Source organism: Hyalella azteca, unplaced genomic scaffold (genome assembly GCF_000764305.2).
Source record: "Hyalella azteca isolate HAZT.00-mixed unplaced genomic scaffold, Hazt_2.0.2 contig4222, whole genome shotgun sequence".
In the NCBI taxonomy this organism is placed as follows: domain Eukaryota; kingdom Metazoa; phylum Arthropoda; class Malacostraca; order Amphipoda; family Hyalellidae; genus Hyalella; species Hyalella azteca.
In genome coordinates, this window is record NW_025934443.1 from 16,133 (window position 1) to 31,875 (window position 15,743).

At 35.2% G+C, this 15,743-nt stretch overlaps 2 protein-coding genes across 3 annotated transcripts in view; one reads left to right on the plus strand and one right to left on the minus strand.

Annotated features, from left to right (window-relative positions):
* Positions 1-1,010: 1,010 nt before the first annotated feature.
* On the minus strand, positions 1,011-6,290 carry LOC108677612 (brachyurin). Its single transcript, XM_018165864.2, has 8 exons — positions 6,206-6,290; positions 5,839-5,977; positions 5,047-5,215; positions 3,991-4,051; positions 3,196-3,301; positions 2,799-2,894; positions 1,969-2,108; positions 1,011-1,221 (listed from the first exon to the last, which is right to left on the minus strand). Exons 1-8 carry the CDS (start codon positions 6,248-6,250, stop codon positions 1,048-1,050), a joined length of 930 nt encoding a protein of 309 aa, XP_018021353.1. The 5' UTR covers positions 6,251-6,290; the 3' UTR covers positions 1,011-1,047.
* Positions 6,291-14,752: 8,462 nt separating this feature from the next.
* LOC108677608 (vascular endothelial growth factor receptor 1) overlaps positions 14,753-15,743 on the plus strand; it is a 68,856-nt gene continuing 67,865 nt past the window's right edge. For both annotated transcript variants that reach the window (XM_018165855.2, XM_047879926.1), the window contains exon 1: positions 14,753-15,017. The gene's annotated coding sequence lies outside the window, so the exon portion shown is untranslated. The remainder of the gene's footprint in view (positions 15,018-15,743) is intronic.

The following is a 15,743-nucleotide window of genomic DNA, read 5'->3' on the forward strand; positions in this document are numbered from 1 at the left end:
AACCACTCCTACGACCGAGTTCATTTGTTCCCACGATAGCCGGTTTTAGGATCGTAATATATTTAATTTAGAATTTTACCACTCACTTCTGTGAGTGGACTTTTACGTTTTTGATACTCCAAGACCTACATAACTTTTTTCAGCCATTATAGCATCAACTAATTATGCATCCGTTCTAACATATTCAGGCTTATTAGGATCTATCGCAATTTCAGCCGCTTTCTTCGTTAGGATATCATCAGACTTGTTTCTGTCTTTAGTTTTTGAATGTGTACTATAAAATATACCATGCTCTCTACAAGCTCTATCCAATGAATTAAAAAAAATCAAAGGCAATGTTGTGCAACAGAATCCCAGTTAAGTTTTCAGCTTTATCTCGGATTAAACTAAAAAACTATTTTGACATTTCTTTTAACATTTTTAATTAGGAACGAACTAAAATCTTGATACGCTGAGATATACCTAAATTAACTTGAATTTAGATAATGTACATGATCAGTTAGTCATGTAGAAATTTGGCACGTATTTTTTCTATACTTTCTTGAGCGAGAATAAACTTCATTTGGAATAGGATATAAAGTCAATTATAGATTGCATTATTTATCAATAATTTGATATATGGAGTGCATGATGAAATATTGATTCCTCGCAGAGATGTCTTTTGCTTTGAAATGAATTTCGTTAGCATTCTTGGACAACTAGCACATAAAAAAATTCCGCTAAAATTTAATTGGAGAAAATTAAGTTACGTCTATGCGATGTTGGTATCAATACTGAGCAATTCAAGACACTCGGCGCCTTTAATAAACGAAAGGCGGATTGTCTTGATCATGACGATTAGAATTTCAGTAGCAAAATAGAAAATTTCCGCCTTCGATGTTTCTCTTTGATAAGAGATGAAGCGTTCAAGTTAAGCGTTAAAGATGGTTCGTCTTGTTTGATCTATAGTACCCTTTTTCTTAATGAAAACAATCCATGTGCTTAAAAAAGTGACCACAAAACAAAACGTAGTTAGTTGTTACGGCTTTATTAGAGCGACAATTGTGTTTAATTGTCGATGATAATGCCGGTGTTGGTTTCGATCCAGTCAAGGTGGTAAATGACGCGCGTGAAGCCGTCAGGGAGACCAGCAGCGCATCCTGAGCTGGACACGAAAGAAGTGACGCCTCGGGTCACAGTCACGCCTCCGGTGCGGTAGTTCAGGGGTCCGCCGGAGTCACCCTACGGGGGAACGCAATTCAATTGATATGAAACAGAGAATGCTCCATGGCAACAATGGGTTTAAAGAAATTGTAATTATGTAATCCCTATCGAGATTCAAATCACCCGACTCAAAAATTGTGAAAAATTTTAGCATTCGATTTGTGCCAACTTTTTTAGAAATTTGTCAGAGAATCGTCAATACTCATAAACGGAAATATTTTAATAACTACAGATACTAGTGCCTATGGTACTACGAAAAAAATTCCGCATGATGTATTTGAACATATTCCTTCGATCCAAATTATTTGTAAGTTATTTAATCAAGTAACTGAATTCATTAAGCAACTCGCCTTGGTTTGTTATTCAAGAACTTTTCTTTGAGATAATTCTTGTGTTTACTTATCACACAATCAAGACGATGGCTTTGTTATGCCTGCTCATAACCTTTCTAGACAGAGTAAGGCATTAGCCGTAAAATTTGTACCGGCAGGTTTTGCATGATCTTCAGTACAGCACTTAAGACGCCGGTCTTCAAAAGAAAGGATCTATGCACTTTGTTAACAAAACTGGGCCTCAACTTATACGCGCAATCGAAAAAGCTTCCAGATTATTGTATAGCAATCGAACCCTAAAAATCGTAATTATGACCAGTATTATACGATTGTTACTGATGAACGGCGAGGTGGTCACTTAGCGGGAGCTGATAAGTGACGACTTATATGGCAATAATGGCACAACAATGAAGTTCTTCAATCAAGTACTTACATTGCATGTGCCGTGACCGCCGGTAGTGTCGGTACAGACAACACCGCCGTTGATGGTAGAGCCGTAGTAGACCTCGCAGTCACTATCGGTGATGACGTCGTTTGTGGACTCGTTCAGCACGTCACTGATGCTCAATGAATCTGCGAATTCGCAGAAAGAAATGAAGTATTGTATAGTAAGTATTGTATAGTAACATAATGAATAAGTATTAATTTAGCGACAGGTGAAAATTCTACTCGGGTCTGTATTCATTTGCAGACAATTTAGCACACACATTCAACCATGACGCGGTTTAAAACAGATTAGTTTGACGATAAATATTTATGTTGTTTGGTTGTTTTATATGCTCTTAATTCTGAATTCCAAATGAATTATCGGAAGAAGGTTCTACCTTGTCATAAATTTACTCAAACGACAACTTTAGAAAAAAAGAACGAGACGAAAAGCCTAAAAGTCCTAAATATTTGAATAAGGTTGCTTTAAGCTCAAGTGAATTACATTATTTTGAATTTCGAGAGATGGAGAAGAAAGTATCACTTTAAAATGTCTATAATCAGAAGCAGAAAATATAAATCCCACCTGCATAAAAATGAAATTCAATTTCCAAGGATAAGCTAATAGAATTGACCCAAGATAAGATCGAATAAAGAAACGCGAAGTTTTGTTTTGTATGAAGGTTTTTGAATGCGTATGAAAAAAGTGAATTATCATTCAGCTCACCTTAATAAACGTAAAAAATAAAATCTTGCAGTACCAATAAAACATCAATTGATTTCAAGAAACCATGTTATGAATAATTTTCTTATCCAAAGTCAGTTCATCACACTCACTGTCTCGGGTCTTCCCCCAGCCGGAGGCAGTAACGCTGGTACCCGCTGGCAGGATAGCGTCACTCCTCGTAGGCAAGCACACGGGGGCAATGAACTCTGCAAAAATAAATAATTATTTTAAAAAATACTTGGAAATTTTTTTCAATAAAATGTCGTATGAAGAATTATAGATCGGAACATGTACTGATGAAGAAGCTCATAAATTTACCCACAGCACTCTTCTTCTCAAACTAAAAGCATTTGCAAGTAACGTTCAATCTAGACATGAATTTAAGCATAACAAGTGAGCACAAATCCTTATAGTGATAGCTGGCCCAACCCTCTAACCGACGATTAATTGATAAGTTAATAAATTCAGATCAGCCAAGTCGAAATCAGAAAATTGTATCGCGCTTACCATTGAAGGTGATTGGGCTGGGCAGCTTGAGAATAGCGATATCGTTCCTCAGAAGAATGGAGCCATAATCCTCGTGCACCTTCAGGTTCGTCGATGTTATTGTTACCTGCACAAAAATTCTCCATGAGTTTTATGAAAATTTTCGGATTTATGCTTTTTCAAAGTGCATAGACACTATGGTAAACTTTTACCTAAGATGCCATACTTGAATTTAAGTCGTTATTTATCAAGCGTTATTCCTTCAGTTTAGTTGTATAAATGTGGAATTGGGAAAAAGAATGTGAGAAGTTTCCTAGTTGTTACGCTTGTTTGAATGACTTCTTTGGAGTTAAAAAAATGGTGCAAGATTGAGCGTAAAAATTTTTTTTTAGCTTATTGGGAAGAATTTCTATATAAGAATATTTCTGTTGCACGCGAGAAAACAAATTCATAGCATTCTAATTTTGGATCGAAACTTGATATCGACATTCTACAGAATTGAAATATAAAATTATGTATGCAGGGTCACTAATGTCAGATTTAAGAAAGTTTGCTTAACTCGAAGAAGGACTCAGGTTCCATGCAGTAATGAATTAAAAAGCATAAAGGATCTTATTAATAAACGTCTACGGAGTTACATCTGGAGAATTTACTATATTATTTCATTTTCAATCATACACTTAAAAGTAAGCGATAAGAGTTATCTAGAGTCGTTGTTAAAAAATTAGGGCCAAAATAGATATAGGGTACAAGTTATTACGATAGGAAAATTTTCTGAGAACTAATAAATATATAAGGAAAAATATATTTCCGAACCTGAGACGGTTCGGCTTCTCGGATGTTGTGAGCGCCTGCAACCACTTCAACCGATTGAGCCCTGCACAGTTTATAATAATACGTGTTGAGATTATGTCGGTCGTGTTCAAATGAACAAGTTCATAACGTTTATGTGATCAACATTAACAATTTTACTCAAAATCGCTCTAGTTTGTCCTATGTTCATTAATCATTCCTAACTGGAACGAATCGGGAGTAATTTCTATCCTATTTATTTGAAACTAGCTTTAAAAATCATTCTTCAGCGAATATTCCAACGCTTATTTAGCTTTACGATGGTAATTGAAAGTTTGCTTGGTTTCCCAACCTTCCCGATCAGGAGATCAGGAATTTATGAACATAATATCTCCAATTTATCGGCTTTGATTTATCGATTCTTGAACCATTATGAAGCTTTCCCTGCATAAGATTATGAGATTTGGAATAAAAATGATTCAGTAAATAATCGGTAAAATTTATGTTTTTTCAGTTATACAGGAGTTTTTCTGATGCAGTTAGAAAGTTGACGTTAGAACACCCATGACAGTGAGCGTAAATGCGTCGAGCGTTGTGCTACTGGAAACCAGATATTGCTTTCTTTTTGTTCAATTATGTTTAACCGAAAACTTGACTTTCACTATCCGTACTATTTCGTACAGATTTAATGCTATTTTCGTACAGATTTAATATAATGCTATGCTTTCAGTCAAGTTTACTTTCTTATGCTTCTTTGTTGAAGAAAATTTAATGGTCTATTTAGAGATCTTTTTAAATTGGAGATCTTGGATCAATGGGATCTTTTGGATTAATTAAAATTTATATTTAGATTTTAAATTTAAACATAAAGTAGTGTTTGCGTTTGTAAATGATAGCTGAAACATGCACTTAAGTGAATTTTTCACCTCCTTTTGAATTTAGGTTCATTTAACTAATTAGATCACTAATAACTAATTGGGATCAATGATGAAATACAATATCAATATAAAAAATTTGCATTTAAATCTAATCAACCAGATAACCTCTCATGCTATGATAAAATAAGACTGAGAAACTCACCCGTCCAAGCAGTGCCCGGCAGTGAGCACCCACTCGTCGCTGATCAAGGAGCCACCGCAGAAGTAAGCGTCGTCGATGAAGAGCGCAACCTGCCAGGGGAACGAGTGAGGCACCGCCTCTGTGCCGCCCACGATGCGCGAGGCATCCTTTGTAGGACCGCAGCCCGCGACTGAAAAGAATTAAATGGAATTAGTGTTGAAATACTTGTTGAATAGATCGTGGACGTACTATTCTCGCTTGTAAAATTCAATGGCATTTCTGAACATAGATCATGTGCCCCTGGAAAGTCATCTTCCGTATCAAATCATTCTAGTGTGAACGACTGATGTCTAAGTTAAACAGTTGCGTTTCATAAAAAATTAAGATTATTGAATAACATGGTCAGTTCTAGTTTCAGTTAATGTAGGGTCCGCGAAATCTTGTGTCATCTTTCTTTAATGCAGATATTGATGCAAATGGCTTGCTAATACCAACATTTTCGCACGAATCACTGAGAATTAGCTTAAAATTCTGCTGGCATTCCACATGGACCCCACGAACTTGGTAGAAAATTGGTAGAAAACTATTATTTATTTAATTCAACGTCAGTTCTGAGAAAATCTCGAACGACAATTTTTTTGATCTCATTTGAACAAATCAGGAAAATTACAAGAATCGATGACGACCCAGGGCCTATTCTTCAGCACCAATACTTATGTAATATACCATGTCTCGACATACCAGCCTTGGTGCCGGGCACGAAGGGTTTCCTGACGTACACTTAATATGACTTAATACCATGTCTCGACATACCAGCCTTGGTGCCGGGCACGAAGGGCTTCCTGACGTGCCTTTCGACGAACTTGTGCAGGGGCAGAGCGCGAGGATTGCTCGACAAGGTCGGCATCCTGGGCTTCCAGCGCCACTCGGTGTTGGCCGCTGGGTTGCCGAGCTGGGCAAGAAATGTGCGATCACTACATTTGTCGCTATATTGAGAGTTAATAATTACAAAATGCATATAAAGAATCAAAGTTTATTTGCTTTCGTCGTTATGTATTGTTAATGAATTTTAATCCGAGAATGAGGTGTCAGCAAGAAAATGCAAACAAAACGTAATGCAGCGATCAAATATGAACTATCGATCGAGGCTATAATATTTCAAGATCTAGCGACTACTCACCACGGCAGCGAAGGCAATTACGCTCAACAGTACGAAAGTCTTCATCTCGATCAGATGAACTTCGCTGGTTTGCGACCCATTTTATATTGTAGCAGTGATCATTATCAAGTTGTTGCAACGCGCTATATTCTCATGCTTACCGTCATGCACTTGGCACAATCTTGGGAATTCCTTGAAAAAAATATCTCATCAAAGTCACATCGCAATGTCCCAAGGCTGCAGCGTATTCTTTGCAATAATTGAATTACTCTAATAATTTCTCAACTTTTGAAGAATAGAAAAAAATTCCAGTTTTAGTTCGAATATTCAAGAATTATTTTCTGGTTGATGTGAATAATTAATTTTTGTAGAAATTTAATGATTTTAAATGGTAATGCAGAATCGAATGTGTTCAACAATTCACTTTCAACAATTCAGTCAAATTTCAAACAATTCAGTCAAATTTCGTATCGTTTACGCGGTAAATTGAATGTTATGGCAGTCAAATTACCTTACGCCGCAAACATCAGCAAGATTGCCTTATCAATTTGTCAAGAAGACATTCAAGTTCGGACATGGCAGTGTGATGATGGCGTAATCATTACTCTGCAAGAGTTTGTTCTTCATCCACGACGACTGCAAAATACGTTCAAGTTTGAAAACTTTTATTTTTCTTCCATGTAAGCCGTGTTGTCGAGGCCAGGTGGCTATATATAGTAAGGGTGGTCACCGTTATTGGCTTGAGAGGCAGTCATAAGAATCAAATTTTTGAGTAATTATTTTCTTGTACCAAACGTAAATATTGAAATTTAGAAACCTTGACAAAATGTGATTTTTTCCTTTTGCTTCTTCAGTCTTTCATACAATATTCATAATATAAGGTTATATAAAAGGCGTAAATTTTTTTTTAATACAAACTATATGTACATACACAATTAATCGAATATAATTATTATTTTTGTCGTAATTTTAATTTGTTTCCCCCACAGTTCTAATTGACTTCGAAACAATGTCAAATCCATATAATTTCTAATATAATTCGCTTAATTTATTAACTCATTGCTTAATTACTATCGGCAACTTTCATCACCAAGTCATTTAATACGAATAGAATTTATAATATCTTCAACATTCTATCAAAATTTAGGGCAAGGCGAGTATCAAAATTCGCCTTGGATCAATTTAAATTGCAATCAAATGGCAAGTCGTGTTTTTGTGAAATAATATGGCCACAGTCATATAATATATTCAGACTCTTATAGTGAAATAAGGTCTAAGTTTTAAATTGCAATCTGACCAGTTCGCCTGCAGCCTTTGAGAAACACAGTTGTAGACACAGTTAAGAAACAACGGACGGCAACCTTTCTTCCTGTCGGACACTTGATACATTAGACATTTGTATTAATGACAGAGTCTAATATTCAGCTAGGACCTCAGGTTCTAACAACGCTCTAGTTTTCTAATCTACGCCCATTGCGACAAGTTCATCTTCAAAGTCATAATCCTTGATTTCATTGACTGTGTTCATATCAAATGGAGGAACAAGCCGTTCGGGCACACCTTGTAGAGCTTGGAAACTATTTTGCTATTTGCATATAATTTATTCGGATATTCATAATAAATCTCAAGTTATTGCCTGAATTGTTCTCAGACTAGTCCAGCATTCACTATTTTAAAAATATTTCATATCTTTACGCTCCAATGAACAATTTAATATTTCAATTTCTGCTTGAAAGCCCGTGATAATTGTTCGAGCTCGAATGGTTGCTACAATTTTGTCGTGAAGATTTTCTGTATTTATGTTAGAAGATTTGCGACATAACGCGAATGACTATTGCACCTTTCTAATTTGTCGCGTGATGCTGAATATTTATTTTTGTTGAACCAAAAATATCTTCCGTGGAATCATAAACTTCAACAAGCTGTAGCTGTAGACTATATAGCTACATATAAAACTCAAGTAAGCAAGTACTTAATCCACTGATTATGAAGATCTTACACAATGGTCGTACTCGTAATAATGGATATACAATTACAGCCTGCAAAAATGTAAACAAAAAGTTAATGACAGTAGATTAGAGTGGGGTCCAGCTCCTGACTAATGATCCCAACGTTTAACGAAAGATACGTTATTGTACTTCTCATCTTCAGTCATAACTGGAGAAGTGCAACGACCTAAAACCAACAGCTCGGCCAACTTTACTTGGGCCATGAACAAATTTAAATTTAAAAAATTTAAGTAGTAAGTATAAGTTGAGTCATTAAGTTGAGTTGTATATATAAAAAGTTGAGTTCAGAGATTAAATTTTTTCAACATAAAAGGCAATTTATCAATGCTCGGCTGCCCAGAATTTGCACTAACTGAATAGATTTTCGAGCTTGTTTGGAGTTCGAGCTTGTTTGTTTCCTTCATAATATTTCAACGTATAGTTTTCCATTTGAATTTTGTAGATTGAAGTTTAACTAAACTTTAAATTTACAACAATAAACATATTTCTGAGCAAAGTCGTGGAAAACCTTATCGACTCATTTTACTATCCTTGAACAAACCTCTTTCATCCCATATCAATTTATCGACCCTTCGAGTTCTGTTCTCTACCCTCAGAGGGTCGATATCGACCATGTAGCCGACCCCCAGGTTTAGAAAATAGTGGAAGCTATTAATTGCCTTGTGTATGAGTAGTAATTAAGACTCGTTTATTAATTACCCTGGATATACGATTAATCATTTCTTAATAAATCGGTGAAACTGAAAGAAAATGAAACATGACACAAGAATATTTCGTTTCATTTTTATGAAGATCGGAACGATGCGATGAACTGACAAGCCAACTACACGCATCTGAACCACATCGAAAATTTATGGAGCATGCTAATAAATTATTTATTGAGTACTGGTCTATGCAGAATAAGAATGGATAATATAAACTGAAATAATAATGGATAATATATTTAATAAGAACATATCGGTATAATAAAGCAATGACGCCATAAGAAGCAATAAAATTTATGCCAAATATTCAATTGTAACTTTGAGTACAATTTAAGCCTCATTCCCTATAATATTTGCCAGATCAGAAATATAATTACAAAAAATCCGTTACTTTCTTAGTAATAAAGCCAATAATATTGACGTTTTTCCCTTTCTTCATATTATGACGGTTACTATTTTCCTTAATAACAGCTCTTCAGTAATATCTTAATGGGAAGTCCCGAGCACCTCCAGGTGTATGTAAGTGACGGAGGTCGGCTTTATCGCAGCTGATTTCATCAAAGCTATAGCCGCATTTTCTATACCTGACATGACATTGTATATTCATCGTGAGATTCCACCACCTGAATTGTGATAAGCTTCTTCGTGTAGTTCCATCATCAAAACCCGACTCGTGAGAACTCGTCTGTTAATAACGCGGTTGATTGAATTCCATTTCGAATTCTCTCTCCGAAATTGTTCAATAATTTCATTGTATTGATTTCGCAATGTTAGGGATTGAACTGATTATGCTTTTTATATAATGTTCGAGCGAGTTTGACGGATAGTCGAATCAGTAAAGCTTGTTTAGTTTCGTGACTGAACTCGATGAGTAAGATACATTCTCGAGATACATTCATTTTGGTCATGCGTGTATATTTTGAACAAATATTAAAAACTAATGATTGATTTTAACGTTGCCTATTATATACTTAATTCGTATTCAACATAGTTCTAAGCAACATATATATTTTGGTTCATTTGTTTTTAGGCGTTTCAGTAATAGCCTGGAACTTAGTCCCAGACTTGTTCCCAAGTCTCAGCTATTACATATTTTCAGTGTTGCTTCACTCGCCAATAAAGATACTCTAGAAAAATTCATACTTATTTACTGTGGCTCATGGGACAAATCGCCTGGCTGCACGATGTAGGGATGAAGAAAGCATAATTTTAATTGCGTCCCGAGCAGCAACACGTCTTCATAATATTGTTTTAGATGAATGACATGATATCAATCATAGCATAGCATAGCATAGTGATGTCGGCGCTGAAGTGTAGGCCTGATGTGGCCTGTCGCCGATTCTTTTCCTTTTCATGCCTTGTTCATAGAAGATCTAAAATTGTGTCATTTGACCGGATCTTTTCATGACTGACGATAGTTTGAAGTAGCTACTAGTCTTCCACCGGGTTCGATAAGGAGCTAGGCATTTCAAATCTGAACATATATTTTTCCATAGCTTTATCTAGTCTGTTCTTGAACGCGTTCATACTTGGAGCGCCAACGATGTCATCGGGGAGGCTGTTCCACATGTCGGTGATTCGAAGCGAGAAGAAATTTTGTCGCGTGGAGAAGTTGCAGCGCAATTTTTTTAGCTTATAGCCGTGGCCCCTGGTGTTGGTTCTTGTTTCAAATTCTAGTAACCCTTCGGGGACCTTGTATAAACCATGAGTATACTTGTATACTTCGATGAGGTCCCCACGCAGACGTCGATAACTGAGGCTTGGAAGCTTCATAATCTTCAATCTTTCTTCATAGGACTTGCATGCCCTTCAAGCCTGGAATTATCCTTGTTGCACGTCTTTGAACATTCTCTATTAAGTTTCTAATCATGATCAATATCTTCCCTGAAACCTCACTATAATATCAGTTCCTGGGGGCAATAATTCAAGTAAATGGCTACTTCAATAGCCGAGGTCTACGGCAATATTCCACACAGCTGTTATATAAATTTGGATTAAGATATAAAAATTACAATAGTTTCATTATTTGTATGACAATAGCGACGCTGATAAACACTTGTTACATTTTTCTATGGAGTTCAATATGCCGATGTGCTGCTTGATAAATAAAGAATATAAAATCAAGCCTGCCTTTCATCTTTCAAAACTCTCCAATCCGATTTATGTGTACATAAGCCATCTAAACCACAACGAGAGTTGAAGGAAAAGCTTAATATAACTTTAACTTCTTTTAAGTACGAATTTTTTCTTTTAATGCGTTTATAATTTTTTAATCTAAGTTTCGAAGTTCATTGCATCGGTGATCATAATATAACATTAAAATTTGTCATTTCTTGATTTATATTCCAAAAATATACACACCATTGGATGTGCACAACAACCTAAAGAGCTTGAGTAATTTAGAATGAACTGTGTCTTGGGTTAGCCCCAACAAATACAATTTAGTTCTATTCTGGAGCGAAATGGAACTCTCAACATATCGATTTACTCAAACCATTTACAGATTGCGTTATCAGTTGCCGGGCCGTGAAGTCAGTGCATTGCTCCAGTCAATTGGTTCGACAACTGCACTGACGGCTTTGTCACTATATCTGCCAAGCAATACTTCATTGCTATGCCTGTTCCATGTCGTTGACTAGAGCTCGCTATTTCAGAAACGGCGGAATGTTCAACGATGGCATCTGATTTTAATCTATTGATTGACTAGTTAACAATTACCTAAAATTGGCCATTTAAATACGAAAAATGATAGCTCAAAGAAGACAAACTAAGAAGATAATTGAAATAATTATGTTAAAGATAAATGAGGGGTATAGTTTTTTGCTCTGACGTTAGTTGAAAAATCATTGAATATAGGTATGAAATAAATGTACTAATTAACTACCGCGCATTTCTAAATCGGAAAATTAAATAATTCTAGCTAAAGTAGTCGTTTATGTCATATATTTACAATTGAAGCGAATCATTTTACCAAGTTCCGTAGCTCTATGTTCATTTTCTGTTAGCTAAAAAATTTGTAAAAATTTCATTTTTCGTTAGCTATAAAAATTGCAGAAATTTGTCCAACAATCCTGAAAAAAGTTCTTGACATTATACTTCGAATTCATGTTTCTCTGATAACGTTTTGTTAAATTGTATTACAAGTTGGATCCCCACGTCATACGTTTTTTACTATGTAAGATTATTATTATTGATTTTATTAATATTAGCCTTATTATTACGTGTTTGAAACTACAGGAATCTGCTTCAGTTTCTTACAAATTAATTTTATTTCCCCAATATTTTTAGAACTTTCTGACATCAATGAAGAAAGCAGCACTGAAGCTCATCTAAAGCTTCAGTGTTGCGCATGCTAAGTTTCGTTCCTAATAATTTTTTTACTAAAATTGATAGTCTTTCAAAGAATTAGAATAAAAAAATTATTTATATATTTATCTTTTAATTTTAGATGGTTAAATAGAGTCCCAGCCCGCCACTAGCTCATACACATGAGCAAGTAAACCTGATCTTTCATCTTGATATTTCGTTGAAGGCAATCGGTACAACATGCACTGTTTACAACGGATCTAATATTTTACGGATCTAATTTAATATCATCCACTGGCTAAGATAGTTAAACATCAAGGTTTTCATCAGTTCACGATTAATTCTATTCATGATTCGCGAAGACCAGTAAACTTTTAAAGAAAGTATTTAATTCTAGCTGCCAACAAAAATATGAGATAGACCCAAGACTCAAGTCATTATTAAAAGATTCAATAAAACAGAAAGTTTTGTATGGATGTCACAACCCATCTTTTCCTTAACGTGTAGGGCTATCGAAAAATCCCTAATACACTTGAATTTATCAAGGACTTCTCGCTGTAATTTCAGGTGCAACATGCAAAAGCCTCATTGTCGATAAATATTAACGTTCCCCTACTTTAAATCAGTATATCCTAACAACTAACGTTTTTCTATACTAACTCGAGGGGAGACAAAAATATTATGAAGAATGTGGTGCTGTGCTAGACGAGCTCTTAATTAATAAGGCTAATGCTAGTTTAGAGTTCAACACAGTTATTTAGATGATTAGATTAATGTGGTGTCATTCAGCACGCATTGAACAAGTTAAGTGTTTATCATGATAACAGGAATACTCCTTATATAATAGGAGTTCTCAGTTTTAATTTATTGGTGCAAAGAGCATTTATAGCTTCATGAAGATGTCTGGAGCTATAACGCTGAATTTCTTTTGAATTTTAACAATTTCGATATCCATTATTATTACCATTACGCACGTTATTTTCACCAGCATTCGAGATAGGAACAGTAGCGTGTTGATGAGCGCACCATAGACGATATGCATCATCGACGGAATGCAAAGAGTTTAAATTCAACATAAGCCTTTAATGGCTGCAACTTTTCCACGTCTAGATTAGGAATTAAACCAACCAGAAATTATTGATAACACGAACTTGGTCTGCTGTTGAAGGATTTGGTTTAGTGGAGGATTAATTTTTCAAAAGTTTTTTGTCAGAAGAATAAAAAAACATCCAAAACTTCCATTAACAAGCCCTCCTAAGATGGCTCTAGTAGTTTAATGATTGCGGTTCGAAAATTTCACACAAATTTACATTATTCCAAGAGAGAATGATACTTAGTTGGAAAAATGCGGGAAATGTCGTTCAAAAAGCCTTTAATTACATTGACCTAAAGCTGTGCTGTCGAGTTGTGTTCAGGAGGATTTAGTTGAATTACTTAATTAGTCACTTCAACAATTTATTTTCGTGAGGTCAAAATTGTCTTAAAAGTAAAAAATTAAATTTCGTTTACTCTAATTTCGCTGTGATTGCATTAGCTAAATAATATACGTTTAAAAATTACTTTTTAAGGACAACACTTCTAAGGAATCCAGTGTATCCAATGTTACATACCGTATGTACAATTAATTTCTAATTTTATTTTCGAATATAAAAAATTCAATTTTCAAAATATTTTAATATATAAAAATTTTTTCGAAATTATTTATTCTGTCAGTTGATTCATGAATTGCCTCCGACTACACACAAGTATGCAAATTTTCAGATAAATTGGACAGGTAAAAGTGTGTCAAATATCAACAATAAGATTTATAGCTGACAAAATTATTTTTTCAATTTTTTAATTCTGGAGAAATTTTTTTTACCTATTAAAAATATTCATTTTGTTAATTGATGCAGGCATTGTCTCCAACTTTACGCAAGTGCGCAAAATTTCAGATCGATAGGATAAGTAGAAGTGTGTTAAATTTTGATTATAAGATTTGTGGCAGACAAACAAACAACAAGAAGTGAAGTTAAAGAGAAGTGTTGTAAAAACGAAGCCATAATCCACTTTTACATGAGATGAGTATGCGATTGACAGATTTTGTTGTCCAAATTTGAATTTCTCATACCGAATATCATAGTATAACTTTTATATGTCATGTTAATAAATACTATTGATTATATATTATAATATTAGGCATATCATAACTTAACATCTATCAACAATGTACCTTCAAGCAATTTTTTGTGTTTTCCAGTGGCTAAATACACCTAATAGTCCCTTACCTTGAGTAAAAAGGGTGTAGAAACTAAATGTCTTTCTAACATACCTGCGCTTCACGCTAGATTCAAGACAGTGAAAAGAGTATAAATACACTGAATTCGGGCAGCTGACATAAGCATCATCAAGAGGTTGGAAAAGATAAAAGGTAGCCTCAGTTTATGGACTATATAACAGATTCTGTTCCGACAGATTAAGGCGTCAAAAATTCCGGCACTTTACTATGAGGTCTGCGAAAGGTGAGTGTTCGTAACTTTGTACTCATTCTCATTCAGTGTCATGCGTGCCACCGCATTGTGAGGTTGTGTTAGTGCAGTTATGTCGCCCAGATGTGTGAGATCTTTCCTGGAATGTGCTGTTTGTAGGAATGAACATAGATGACGTCTTTAAGTTTACAATTATATCTAAAAAATGTACTGAATTAATGTTTTAAATCTATCATACTGTATCTCTAGTGTGTGGAATCACTTGTTAAGTTGTTACCTCATACTCATAGTAGGAAAACGTTAGTTGAAACTTCATCGCAGAGAGAGTTGACAACTGCCTTCTTTGGTAAGCGCACAAAGCGGTAGAAGTTTACTTAATTTAATATGCGTTTGTAATAAATTAATTAATATGACAATGTTTGAATGATTCTCGGTTGTAGAAAAGTGGGAAAGCTCTACACTTCAACTCTTACATCAACTGAATAATTGCCAAATTAGTAATTTAAATCGACTTTGCCATATCTTTACGGTGCCGTTTTGTTACAATTTCATGGCACATTATAATCTTTCTCTCTTTATCTTATAGAAAATGTTAGGCAGGCCTCAATGTGACCTCTGGTAGAGTAACTAGCGTTGTGACTCAAATATTAATCGATTGTTATTGTTATGTAATGGAAGCCATACTAGGCCATGAGCCCATGAATGTGACAACTTGAAAGCAGCATTTTATCACAACATTGGTATGCGCACACAACGCCAGCCGATGCCTGATGCATGTACCGCCCGCCACCTCATAGAGCCGTTGATTCTGTGCCCGGATTGCTCCAGTCCAGTCACTCCAGTGTAGTGATGAAATTGATGATGCATCATTGCTTCTCAGGTGTGCCGGCTGAGCTGATGACGTTACAGTCTGGAGTCCTTGCCTGCCACAATTCCTGACTCACTTGAACGATAGGTGACTTGAACATAGGCTTGTTGTTTATGTACTGCATAGATTGCAGTACATATGTTGATAGATTGCCATATTATGTTGATGTTTGAACTTTGAACGCAGTTGAACGCCTACTATGGA